Raw genomic sequence first — 14,499 nt, forward strand, 5'->3', positions numbered from 1 at the left:
ACAGCAGATTAAAAGATAAATAAACAAAACAATATTGATTTACATTCTAATAAACACAACAGACAGATAAATACTTGTAGATAAATATTCGGTTAAATTGAACTCTTTTTCTTTCATAGATGAATACTTACACCAAATGTCTGATAATGCAGCATGAAACATTTAAGGTCCTTGTCATTTTGCAAACCCCAACATTTTAAATAAACTGCAGTCCACCCCAATGTATATTACATGTGTGTTTGGAAAATAGATCAAACAAGAGCACTAAGATCCAAGATTAACATTATTTATTATATGATGGAAAAATTTGGAATTTCTTGAATTATTTTAATATTTATATCGTAAAATCCAGAATACAACTCCATTGAAAATTTATTTGAGATCATGTCAAGATGGGCCTAACAGTGAGTTACATACAGGGTGACAATTAATTCTGGAACCTCTTTTTAATTTTTAACCCACAATAGAAAAAAAATCTAAAGTTCATACGTGCTTACTGGTTATAGTAACGCACACATCTGCTCAATTACCGACCGGATAACCCGTTTGGGGGACGGTACACAAGGTGTCAGACAAATTCTCAAATAGCAGCATAGGTTGAGTTTGGTGTCAAATTAAAGGTCTCTGTTAGTAAAATACAATGCCAAAAATCCGAACTCAAACGGACAATGGAGTCAAAATTGACAGCTGTTCAAATATTCCTTGAATTTCCAATGCTTACTGTTAGGCACCCGTTAGAAGTCGGATGAAAATCATAAACCTAAGCATAGGTCGATATGCACATCAAATTAAATTTCTTAGTAGAATACTTGCCGCAAATTTGAGATCAAAAGATCAGCCGGGCAAAAAATGGCAGCCTTTCAAATATTTCTTCAATCTGCCATTTTGAATATTTGAACAGCTGCCATTTTTTACCTAGCTGATTTTTTTAGCTAAAATTTGTGGCATTTTATTCTACTAACAAAGACCTATAATGTGATGTGCATATCGACCTATGCTTACGTTTATGATTTTCATCCGACTTCTAGCGGGTGGCTAACAGTAAGCATTGGAAATTCAAGGAATATTTGAACAGCTGTCAATTTTGACTCCGTTGTCCGTTTGAGTTTGGGTTTGTGGCATTATATTTTACCAACGGAGACCTTTAATTTGATACTTAACTCAACCTATGTTGCTAATTGCAAAATTATTAATTTAAATTTTATAAGCATTTAATTCACATTTACAATCCAGCCTTGTATTTATTTGGAAAGAAACTCCAACTAAAATGGAAAACAATAAAAGGGCAAATTAAGATATTTTAATAAAACTTTTTGGCCCCCTTAATACACACAACTTTCATATGAAAACATAATTTAGAAGACGATATGCATGCTGGAAGACGAACACTAAATTTTAACTACTCAAAGTAAAGGCCACAACCACATCAATGCTGTTACAGTAAGTTATACGACAAACATGAGATTCCTTCCATTAATAAATTTATAACAGATAAAAACCACTTAAGTACTACTGTAAATATATTGATTTACAATGGGTAGTTAACTCAATGGGTAATGAATTTGATCAATCAATAGAAAAATTCAAAAAGCCCTATTACATAGATAGCACAATTATTGTTATTAGCATTATTACAATTATTAGCACGATTGTTGACTAAAGGATACTGAAGTAGACATCCCATCTATGTGGATCATCTGTCGCCAGCTTTTGATTAAAAAACAACATGGTTGTATGAGCTCGCCACACATAGCACTAGTGTCTAAAAATCTATATTGTACGTTATTTGTTGTAACTGACATAGTTTATGTGATATAAAATTTGCTTTATCACATACAATAAGGTCATCCTACAAGTTTTTCTTAGTAAAAAAGTCTGCCTAGTGCATATTCCTCAGAAATTAGTAATTAAAATCTGTGTCTCACTTGAACTATGTCCATTTTGATTTTTAAAACTGGCGACAACTTAAACATGGATGGAACCTCAAGTTCAATCAATAGAAAAAGCTAGCACATAAACTCATATTAAATGTTTAAGATTTTAACACATTGAAAGACTTGCCTCTGCTTTATCAAAAATACTATTTCCTCTTTACGTCTAGCACCAAATAATGACTTCATTTCTTGTGAAAAAATATTCATTGATTACTTCTGACGTACACAAGCTAGCAGCCATGCCTTTAGAAAAATAGTTACCTCAGTAATATTTTAACCATACACGGGTAAAAATAGGCCCTTTATGTCATATTTGTGGCAGGACTGAAAGGATGGCATTGGTCGCGGGTTGTTTCAACAAAGGATATCGATAATAACACTACTTAAACACTGTATATAGCCTTCAATGTTTGGGGATACATATTATCAAACTACCTCCTATTTTATTTTATTTTATTTTTTTACTTTTATCTGAAGCAAAGCTACATAAAATAAACCAAAAGTATTTAATATCACTAAACACTAACATAAACCATCATGTATTATGACTAGATACTTGAAATTAGGGCCCCTATTAGACGAGGTAGCCTGGCGACGTCGCCAGCGACACCAAACCTAGTAGCCAGTTGAGTAGCTAGAATTTTACCGCCGTTACTCATTTTGTTGTGAGTGCTTGTCTTGTACTTGTACTTGTTATGAGCGGTATGTTTACAGTGAATAATGAGTGATTATAAGTATCTTCTCCTTCTGTTACTTCTGAAGAAAAGGAGGCAAAGGAAGAGAGACATATACGTTCATCCAATGCTTAGTGCAAGAGAATCGAAAGGGTTATATTACACCCTTTTTGATTCTTTGATTCTTTCTTTTGTTCGCCTTTCGGAGGTTCTTCTTTTTTCTTCATATCTTCGCGTATCCCTTCAACTGAATCAGATGTAGACATTTTATCAACTGAAGTGAACAATTCACCCACTCACAACATAACAGAACGCAACACAACAGTGTGCAAGTATTCCCGTGATATGAACTGACCGAGTGGCGACGTGATACTGGCGACCTAGTGTAATAAGCTCCATATGCTACAACGCAGCGTCGCCAATATGGGTAGCCAGTGGCTACCGCAGTGGCGACGTTGCTCGGTAGCCAGTCGGTCGCCAAAGTGTGGCTGCGTCGCTGGCTACCCTCGTGTAATAACATCCATAAGAATCAATGCCCCTTGACAAGCTGAGTAGCCAGTTTGGTCGCTGGCGACGTCGCCAGGCTACCTCGTCTAATAGGGGCCTAGGTCAAACTCGTGAAATATAATTAAAGTACGGTACATGATTAGCTCCTTTTTTGCTTTTAATTTCTCATATCGTGAAACTAATTTGCACTCTAATGTATTTTACACATTTGATATAAGATATAACTCTTACAATGACAGGAATAAAGTTTAAGAAGAAAAGCTGTAAAAATAGGAGTCCTAACTAGTGTCATTTACCCTGTTTTTCAAAGAATTTCTATTTGGTTGTTGGATGGCTTATGCTCAGTTTACACCGGGGATGTTGGTTTTCTCTAGTTATATGTGACTAAGAAATGTGAAGGATTACAGACGACATGTTTTGATATTCCTACACTGGTACAAGGTACAATAACATTTATAGTCTTGTGAGTTACAACGGATGTGAACTACCTTGAGATAGGAGCAAGTTGAATTAGACAAAATACATCAAAAGCTATCAGTATAAAACAAGTAATTAACATGTCTAGGCAGTTTACCTTGCCAAGCCTGAAACTGGAGGCAGCATGGAGAAAAACATAGGTAAGTAAAATATACATGAGGAATATAGCGGTATCTGCAAATTTCAAATCTAAAGTGTAAATTAAATTATAGCTCATGCAACTATTTCAATATGATAATCTAAGTAGTTTTCTTTAATATGACAAAACAGGACGCATTTTAAAATGATTAGAAAATGAATTGTTGTATTTTAATTAGACCAAACCACAATTTTATACTTCTACTGATTACAAAATAAAATATCCTTGTTTATGTAATGTATGCGTAGTATTAGTATAGTTTATATTGTAGCATACATTGTGAAGAGCTATTTTGTTAAAAATGCTGCATGTACTATTAACATAATATAATGTTGACAATGTACATGCATGGCCAAGAAGTTATAATGATATTAATCATACATTAGACTCCCGATTATCCACAAATAAATTAAACACACAAATAAATCAAGCACAATATCGAAATCAAAATATAAGAAAATATTATACAAGTTAAATCTATGTTGAACGACAGCCAAGATGTTTAGCATGACCCCCCCGCCCCCCCCCCCACATCTTGAAGGCCGACTGTAGAGTACACCGATCACCAATAAGTCACATCTGGCAATAGATGAGTTAATAAGCTACATTTCATGTGTAAGGTACTTTAATTTTTGTTATTACTAGTCCTATACATGGGCTTTCCAATATTATTTGTTTTGTAATTAGAGGTATGTGAAATAAAATTGAAAGTCATCTACACTGTGTTTAACATGTTTTTTTTTACTACCTAAACATGTATATACGATTAACAATACTACATTCAAACTCAATGTTAGAGGTTTCTTGGGTTATCATTAGCCCCAATTTTGATTATCTACAATCAGCCAGCCACTCATTGTGGGTAATGGGGAAATGTACGTGGAGACTTAAAATATTTTGTTAAAAATTAAATACATTGATAGTTATTGTCTTATTTCATAGCTTTGAAAATTGATTGAATACTGACCTAACTAAGGAACCACCAGCAGAGTCAGGTTGGGTTGATAGGATGGGACCTGTCGACAACGGCCTTATCTGAAATAATAAACATAAACTATAACATAATGATTGACCAACACATCCTTGACAACAAACAAGCCATACAATTATTGTCAGGCAAATCTTCCAAAATACTTTGTTGCCAACCATACAATAAAAAAATATAAGTATATAAGTATGGTAAGATTTATAATTTTTACATTTTTGGCAGAAATGTTTTTAAGCATAATCTTATCAACAGCTCAAATGTTTAGCCCCTGGACAATTTGTTAACATACAAATAGGTTTAAATCAATTAATCAACAGTCATTCAGTTTAATCATTACTGATTTAATACAGCATTAATTACAGCATTAGCATTTCAAGCTAATTCAACTGAATAATCATTGAACTATTTCACAGAGGTAAAGTAAAACTTATTTTTAGTCATAACTTTAATAGTTACAGTTGTGTATATGTATACTGACTCTCTCTGTCTGGGTGGCGGCGTTGCATGTGTCGACTGTCCCTCGGTGCTCAGGCGGAGGAGGATGTGATGCTTGTAGTTGGCGGATCGTCCTCTCTGCCTCCTCCTTCTGAGACTGGAGAAACACCACCTGACAGACAAATAGCTCACTTTAGCTAGAGAAACAACACCTTCCAAGGACATACACCTGACATTAGCTACAGCAACATTCTCTGCCAGACAAATAGCTCACATTAGCTAGAGAAACAACACCTTCCAAGGACAGACACCTCACATTAGCTACAGCAACATTCCCTGCCAGACAAATAGCTCACATTAGCTAGAGAAACAACCCCTTCCTTACATTAGCTACAGCAACATTCCCTGCAAGACAAATAGCTCACATTAGCTAGAGAAACAACACCTTTCAAGGACAGACACATCAAATTAGCTACAGCAACATTCCCTGCCAGACAAATAGATCACATTAGCTAGAGAAACTACACCTTCCAAGGACAGACACATCAAATTAGCTACAGCAACATTCCCTGCCAGACAAATAGCTCACATTAGCTAGAGAAACAACACCTTTCAAGGACAGACACCTCACATTAGCTACAGAAACATTCCGTGCCAGACAAATAGCTCACTTTAGCTAGAGAAATAACACCTTTGAAGGACAGACACCTCATATTAGCTACAGCAACCTTCTCTGCCAGACAAATAGCTCACATTAGCTAAAGAAACAACACTTTCCAAGGACAGACACCTCACATTAGCTTCAGCAACATTCCCTGCCAGACAAATAGCTCACATTAGCTAAAGAAACAACACCTTCCAAGGACAGACACCTCACATTAGCTACAGCAACCTTCCCTGCCAGACAAATAGCTCACATCAGCTAAAGAAACAACACCTTCCAAGGACATATAACTCACATTAGCTACAGTAACATTCCTTGCAGACAAATAGCTCACATTAGCTAGAGAAACAACACCTTCTAAGGACAGAGACCTCACATTAGCTACAGCAACATTCCCTGCCAGACAAATAGCTCACATTAACTAGAGAAACAACACCTTCCAAGGACAGACAACTCTAATTAGCTACAGCAACATTCCCTTCTAGGCAAATGGCTCACATTAGCTAGAGAAACAACACCTTCTAAGGACAGACAACTGACATTAGTTAGAGTAACATTCCCTGCCAGACAAATAGCTCAGATTAGCTGGAGAGAAAAATTATCTTCCAGACATGACATTGAGCTAGAGTGAAATACTAATAGCCAGATAATGAATTTGTGTAGGATGAGATAAGTTTTGTATCTTTTGAGTGGCACTGTGCGGAAATTCCTACAACACTGGACACAGGGTCTTCCTCCACCGTGAGTGTTGTAGTACATGAGTGCGAGGAAGGCAGCGTTGGACTTTCCCCTAGATACCAGCGACTAGTGCCAGACTGGTCTTAATTGTACCATTGAAAGTGTCCTCTATACCTAACATCTCTTTGAGTTATCTGTACTTAAGTGTACTAAGAGGATCTGTATGATTGAGGTCCAGATAAACTGATATTTTTTATCTTATATATTATAAAACTTTTGCAAAACTTATTACAGCTAGCCTGACCATACTACTGGACCAAATTACACACGGGTTGTGGACCGAATTGCTTGCAGGTTGAACCCAAAGAAAGGTTATCGGTCCTATGTGCAGATTTCATTTGTATTTTGAGAATCTTTATGTTAATTGGTTCAAAAATGGAAATTCAACTTTTCTTATGGAGATTTAACATGGGGCTAATTCTACATATTAGGGGTAATAGACAAGCATGTTTATTGAAAACCTTTTTTCTCAGCTCCTGGGCTTCGCAGGGAAAATACAACGCATACTGTTAGACAGATATTTTCCTGTAGATGTGCAGAATCTCTTTGTAAATTAAAATAGGCTCAAAATAAGCACAACAAATAAATTTAAAATTTAAAAAAGATTATCATGGGCCTTATGGGTTGCCATGTTGGTGACGAAATAACACCGACACTTTTAACAAATATAAACATAATATCAAAACAAATGGAAGAATTTCCAACCACATGCTTTAAATACAGCATGGGGTGAAAAGAGAAAAGTTTGCACAATACATACTTTTGATCGAGTTTTCGACCACGGGGCAAGCTCTAGTAGTTTAATATTTTAATAGGTATATACCCACACACTGTGATTAGATAATACCTTTTATAAACATATTTTGTAAAAAATAAATGAGATATACAAAATAAGATATACAATATACTATATACAAAATAATATATAAAAATAAATAGCCTACATTTGTTAGAAGAAGATAACATTTAAAAATAAAGATAAATAAATATATTTACAGGATAGGCTCTTTACCTCCCATAAATGTAAAAATAAATCTACTGAACCCCGTGCAGACTTGAAGGGCTTTACTTTTGAAAAGATAATACTGCATAACAGAGAACACAACAAATTGCATGCGGGGTGGTAAAAGGGGGTAGTAAGAGAGCCTAACCTGACCTAACAGCAGCGACTAGCGTAGTTACCTGGCGCTCGAGATCTGCGATCTTCTCATGAAGTAACGAGTCGTTCTTGTGATCAACTGAGCCATCAGAACAGAACCCATTCTGAAAACAAACAATGAGTATGGATATAGAAAGTGTGAATATCATTTATCATACAAGACAAAATTAAAAAGTCAACCAAGGCCACACATAATAACTATTATAATAGAAAATAATCATACTTCTTGCAATTTTTTCTGTTTATATATTTTCTTTACAATGTACAATAAACATAGGTTCTACAGAATAAATAAATATGGCAATACTTTTAATTGAAATGGCGACCATATGAAGGAAGGTATTTTAAACCAAGTATGAATGGAGATGAGTGTAGGATGAGTGGCTCGTCTTGTTACTGACTAAGGCCGACATGTTCCTTAGGCAGGACTGTTAATTAATAGCAATAGCCCATACAGCTAATGGTAACTAAGGGACCTACAGTTTGTGGAATCCGAACCACATTTGCCTTGTAATTTATGCATTGGTCTAATTATCAGGATACTGCGGATACATATCCGCATACATTAGTCCTAGTACTCACTAGTGCAGACGTTAATCCACACCAGGGAGTATCACATCCACAGATCATGTGGTTATAAATATCCACAATTCGTGACCTCCAAGTAGCTGGATTACAGGACAACACCACAGTCCCAGTCAATCAGATGTGCATGTATTAAATTCAACTAATTTATTTTCTTATTATGCCATTATAGAGACAACATAAAATATGGTTTACATTTCAGCTAGATGTCTTAGCAACTATTAATCATAAAAAAGTTAGGTATTGCATAAAAACTGGAATTGAATTTTTATACTTTTATGATGTTAAGGGAAAAATACTTGTAAGAAAACATTATAAGATTACATCTTTCTGGATTTCATCATAAAGAGTTTTATTTTACACCAAGTCTACTTCATTATTGCTCCATATTTTTTTCAGAGCCCTTCTTAGGCCGGGGCCATAGTTATAATTTTTAACCAGCGAGATTGGTCATTCCGTTTTCACGTGCGACGCACGTGGAACAGTTTGACTGTGGCCACACTCGTCTTACGAGATGCTAACCAGCAAAACTGATAGAGCATGCCACACTGGCATTAAAAATTGTCCGTGTCCGTGACCCGCACTCCCCCCTCCACGCTCACTGTACATTAAATCAGTCAGGTTAAAACTAGAAACGTCCGTGGAAAAATTCAGCGAGATAAGATGAGTGTGTTCACTCCTATAAGCCGCAATGCCCCTCGGCTAGTTTTACATGCAACGCCCGTAGAATGTTAGTAGAGAATACACGTGCAATTCCGTTTGTCAGTCTCGCGAGACTGTTGGTTTCACCAGCGAGACTGACAAACGCGTTCACGGACGTTTTTATGGCCTCCTCATATACTGTAATGTATATCTCAAATCCACGGGTAACGCCCGAGGAAAAAATTCAACGAGATAAGATGAGTGTGGCCTTAGGGGGTTAAATTCAATAGTACCAGTACTTAAATGTAGTTTAGTCAAATAATATAAACCTAGCTTTTTAAAATAAGGGACAGTGGACAGTGGACAGTGGACAAATAAGGACAGATTTTAACAAGTTGGGGAACAGCTCTGTGATCAACAGGTTCCTTTGTGATATTTTAATTGTGATATTTATAGGATTCGGCTTAGAACAATGACTAAAATCATTGGTAGGGAGTTTCAAAACACTTTTTGAAACTTTGAAACCATAAATTAAATATTTATAAGTGTGTAAATCTTAATAATGAATAGAACTAATGGAATTTAATTATTACAATCAAATCTAATTATTCACTAGAATGTTTACTGTACGTAAACAGATTTCTGTATAAGCTTACCTTTTGTGTTGTTTCATTGGCACTTTCATTCTCATTCTGAAAAATAAACTATAATCACTTTAAGTCTTTATAGTTAGCTCATTTAATACTTAGAAGAAAATCAGCATGGTAGCAAAATAGAGTAGTTTTACATTTAGTGGACAAATCCCATTGCTAGAAGTATCTGTTTTATTATATTCTAATTTTAATTTTCTATATATAAATAAAAATTTATTTTAAGAATTGACATATTACTACACATTGTAGTCTCTTGTAGATTGTAGAACAAAGAATAATATAAAATAAAAATGGTACAAGTTTATTCAAACCTAATTATGATTATTGTTATTAAGGGGGTTTCTTATAATGTTAATATAAAATTTTATGACTCTCAAAGATATTAGATACAACACTTGATTTTCCAAATTTAATTTCTTCCAAAATTGCTGGACTTGTTTAGTAATTGTTCCTCTTGAACCAATGAGTACCGGTAATCCATAAACTTCCAATTTTGATACTTCATATTTTTCCGAATAATAGGGTAGTTTTCTTACATATCTTCACTTTTTTCTTCATGAACTTCCTTTGGCTGACTTTCTTTTGTATTGAGACAAATTGTTGGGGTAAATAATGCGACCGTAATCTCTCCCCTTGTCTATAACAATAATGTCATTCTGCCTCACAGAGCCCTCTTCTTCTATAGCTGTGACCTCTTCATAGACCTCATAACTTTTATTTCTGAATTGATTTTTCTGATCTTATGGTGGCAGGTATTCCGTAGAAGACTACTGGGCACTTTCCAAGGTCATGTTCAAGAGTTTTAAGAATAAATTTCTCAGATACAGAACAATGCAGGTTGCTGTCCCTGGACCTCCCATGAAGACTTAAGAGGAATAACATCTCCAACCATTTTCAAGTATTTTTTGAACTCAGCTTCTGTCAGGCCACTAAATTACATTTCAACTCATGGTTTACAATCTTATCCAACCCTATAAACTCCGTAGTAGAGTCATCTTACTTTGTAGAGTTTGGCTAAGCTTAAAATGTATGTTCTTTTCTAAAGGAATTAAATTAGTCCATTTAATAGCAGCATGGATAAGACATAGTCCCTTAGTAGATTTTCCATCCTTATGGAACAGCTGAAGCCAATTTTATTGTTGGTTCTGTCCGGTTTTCTGTAGATGTCGTGTTTTGTTTACAATTTGTTTCTATTATTTTAGGGTTAGTTTCTCATTATTTGTGTCTCGCTGTTTGGTTATATAGCTAGTGGACGAGTAATTGTTTATGATTAGATAGTTTTATTTGGTTAAACGAGGTTTCAAATTACTAAAATAACAAGAAACAAATTGTAAACAAAACACAACATCTACAGAAAACCGGACAGAACTAACAATACAATTGGCTTCAGCTGTTCCATAAGGATGGGAAATCTACTAAGGGATTATGTTTTATCTATGATAGCGGGGACAAATAATTTAAGGAGAAGTTTTTTTTTTACCTCTTGCATAACTCTGGACAGTTTGAGCAGCAGCGCTTTGATGTTGATGACGTCTTGGTACATGGACTGATACGTGACTCTCTGTACTCTGATACCAGAGTCTTCACTGAGATCTTCACCAGGTGAACTGGTACCCTGCAACAACACCAACTCAAATACTGCACAACTACAGACCAATAACATGAACCTTAAAATCTCTCATTAGATGAATTTTTCATTAGGATTATGATCTAATTTATATGCTACCAACCTACATTCAGTTAATTATTTTTACAAACACTAAGCCAAATGTTGCAAAATATCTACATAACTGTTGAGACAACATTTTTGACTCCCCCCACCACAATGATTAAGTCATTGTAGTTGCCATGTTCTGACAAATAAGTGTGTTATTCAACCATGCCAAGCTGATAGGATGAATTAACGTAAGCTATAGCATCTGTTATGTCCCATCAACTATCTCGGTAACAAAAAATAAGGGTGAAAATTTAAATTTTTTACTCTAGCGCAATCTATGAGAGGATCACAGAAATACTTTCTTTTTCAATAAAACAAAGCTGGTCCGTACAGATGATGAGATGACTACTTTAGTATTCAAAAGTCATTGGACTAAACTATCTAACATGAGATAAAAAACTTATTTCATTGCAATGCCGTAGGCATTTTCATATATATATCGTAAGAAAAACAAACCTTAGTTTTATTGTTAAGTTACTATGTGAAATGTCATACTTGTTAAAAAGCAGTATTTATTAATATAGCTTAAAAATAATAAGCCTCCAGCCCCGACTTTTTATAACCAGTTTACCAAGCTGTTGAGTATGGCTGTGTTTTTTGGCCTCAACTTAACATATAAGGGCCAGGTAAATGTATTTTCTAAGCGACCAAATTCAGTAAGAAACAGTCATTGCAGACTCGCATTCACAATCCGGCTGCTGAGGCCAAATTTGATAACCCTATAAAACCCTCCTAAGATTGCACCAGCACTATGAGAACTCTTATTTTACCTGTCTAGATGAGCGCAGAGGGCTAGAGAGTGCTGACAGAGAGCGCAGAGCTGAGCGCGGGGTGTCCAGAGATCGTGGCGAGTCTGCTCCACTCCCACTGCTGCCAACACGAGCTCTTAACTGACGTGTCGCTCGGACCCCATTCATAAGCCTACAACAGGACACAGAAACATTGAAAACACCAACAAATGGATCAGTAATAAAAAAATAACTGATCTCTGTTTACGTCTCAAGATCAATCAGCGTCTGGTCGACCAGTTATTCAAATGTGTTGTCGTGTGTGTTTCCCGTCTTATTTGAAAATCGTTGATGAACTCCACATGAGAGATTATTGGGGAGCAAGACATTCTCAACCGGAAGATGTACTACTTTTTTAAAAGCACCAAACATCTATAGTCGTCGTACTACCAACGATCGTTTACAGCAAATAGGTAGCCTAACCTAAACCTGTATTACTTTAAGTATTGAATTACTAAATATTCACAACAATGGTAACCTTGATACGAAGGGCAGAGGCGAGGGTGCTTGTGTGGCAGAGTTGACTGTCCTGGCTCGTCGCAACACTGGGGAGCTGGAGCCTGAACTACCAGGGGAGGACGATTCGTAACAATCCTGGTGTCTCAGTTTGTTGGTGCCGGGACGCGGCCGCGACATTGCGATCTCACACACGCACATCACCACTACACACTGGTCCTTTTTATATCCTTACTGAGTCACTTGTATATAACTCAGATCAGCTGTCATTGGAAATTTTCAATATAGCAGTTGCAAGAGTTTACCGATAAACAAAGTTGATACCGTGGAAGCTAAAGAATTTAAACCCATTTTACTAAGACGTGATATACTATAGTGACCATTGTTCACAACGTAGATGATTCATTTAGGCTACTTTAATTTTATGCTAAATTCTATAAAACACAATTTCTCTGCCCCAAGGAACACAACAAATATATAGGCTAACTACACAAAATCATTGACTATACACAAAACATTCTGATATAGTCAATGCTAATTAATATTCTATATATAAGAAGAATTTCCCTATTTTTCTCGGTCCAAGCCATATGTTCAGTTTGTTACTGTATTTTAAAAGAGAAAAATTGTAATATATCTTTTAATACATTTTAAGACATAAAAATAATCAGACTTGGCATTTGACAAAATAAAATCCAAATCACACTTTTGTGAGGGAAAGGTGCGAACTTCACTTAATTTACTGTAATTCAATCATGTTTAAAGTTGTAGTTTGATTTAAAAATAATTCTACAAACAAAAGTTCAACCTCAATACAACATGGGGCCAAAAAAAAATTTAATATCGAGTACCCAGTTACTTTTCACGAGCTAAATTTGTGATTATTTTTCACCTTACTTCAGGCTACCTAGGGTTTGCGGCAATATCACTTTCAATCCTTACCTACCAGCATTGACTATATAGGTGTGAACAAAATAGATTTATCAGTCCTAAAAGGGTAAATACGCTTTTACTCCTTTTACACTGTTTTGTGTAAATAAACTTTTTTAGTGTAAATACACTTTTTAGTGTAAATACAAAGTAAAAATTAAAAAAAAAATAACGAATACACATACAATATCCAAGAACACAAATGCCTGAAGAACTATTTTTAGTCAGAAGAATTATTAATTATTATTATTATCGTCACATAAAAAAAAATAAAAATCTTAAAACCACGGACAATGGAGTAGATCTATTCCCATATTGTGTTAGGCCTACAACTTAGTAAATTCTTCATGTACCTACAGATAATTTATATTACAGTGTAAATTTATGTAATAAAACAGTATAATCCTGTTAACTGTAAAAAATTGAACATGCTTTTGTGTCTGGTTATAAAAGTTTACTCCTAAAATCAGGGTTCATCAATATTACCTGAAAAGCCGAAAATATACCATTACAATTGCTATACAGACAATATTAGAATTTTACTTTAAGAAATAGTTGTTTACTATATTCTCCTTATCGCTTTTTACAACACACAACCCTCAATCTGGTCTAATGTATTACAAACATAAGCTGAAAAGGAAATAAACAATTCCCTTTGTGAAGAAAAAAACATTAAAAATGTATAGCACTGCAATCATTTTACACTAATAGCACCACTGATCACTGATCACATAATGCAAGGCGGGTAAGGGCCGGAGGGTAGTAAAAAGGCACTGGTATGACCGGCCGGATAAGAGGGGTGCCGAATGAGGCGAGGGCCGGTGTCGGTGTGCCACTGCCACTGCCGCTACCAGTTGCCGTCATCGAACTGTGGGAGTCCCACGTCTGCGCTCAACCGACCGGGTCCACCCACCACCCAGCACAATACAGCGGACAACAACTACATTAACTAACGTTTACATACTCAACCTCCATATTTAATATCTCTTCAAATTAAAATGTTAACAATAATT

The 14,499-nt window shown here is 35.4% G+C and overlaps 1 protein-coding gene across 1 annotated transcript in view; it reads right to left on the minus strand.

The window, feature by feature from the left end:
- Nucleotides 1-14,499, minus strand: part of LOC129002145 (uncharacterized) — an 85,544-nt gene that overhangs the window by 5,186 nt on the left and 65,859 nt on the right. Inside the window, exons 15-20 of the mRNA XM_054429746.1 lie at nt 12,083-12,233; nt 11,076-11,210; nt 9,599-9,634; nt 7,739-7,819; nt 5,198-5,326; nt 4,699-4,766 (exon numbers count right to left, since the gene is read on the minus strand). Of these exons, the coding sequence (XP_054285721.1) occupies nt 4,699-4,766; nt 5,198-5,326; nt 7,739-7,819; nt 9,599-9,634; nt 11,076-11,210; nt 12,083-12,233 (600 nt within the window). The remainder of the gene's footprint in view (nt 1-4,698; nt 4,767-5,197; nt 5,327-7,738; nt 7,820-9,598; nt 9,635-11,075; nt 11,211-12,082; nt 12,234-14,499) is intronic.

Source organism: Macrosteles quadrilineatus, unplaced genomic scaffold (assembly GCF_028750875.1).
Source record: "Macrosteles quadrilineatus isolate MER2022 unplaced genomic scaffold, UCM_ALF_1.0 Scaffold_1__1_contigs__length_201487025, whole genome shotgun sequence".
NCBI classification, from domain to species: Eukaryota; Metazoa; Arthropoda; class Insecta; order Hemiptera; family Cicadellidae; genus Macrosteles; species Macrosteles quadrilineatus.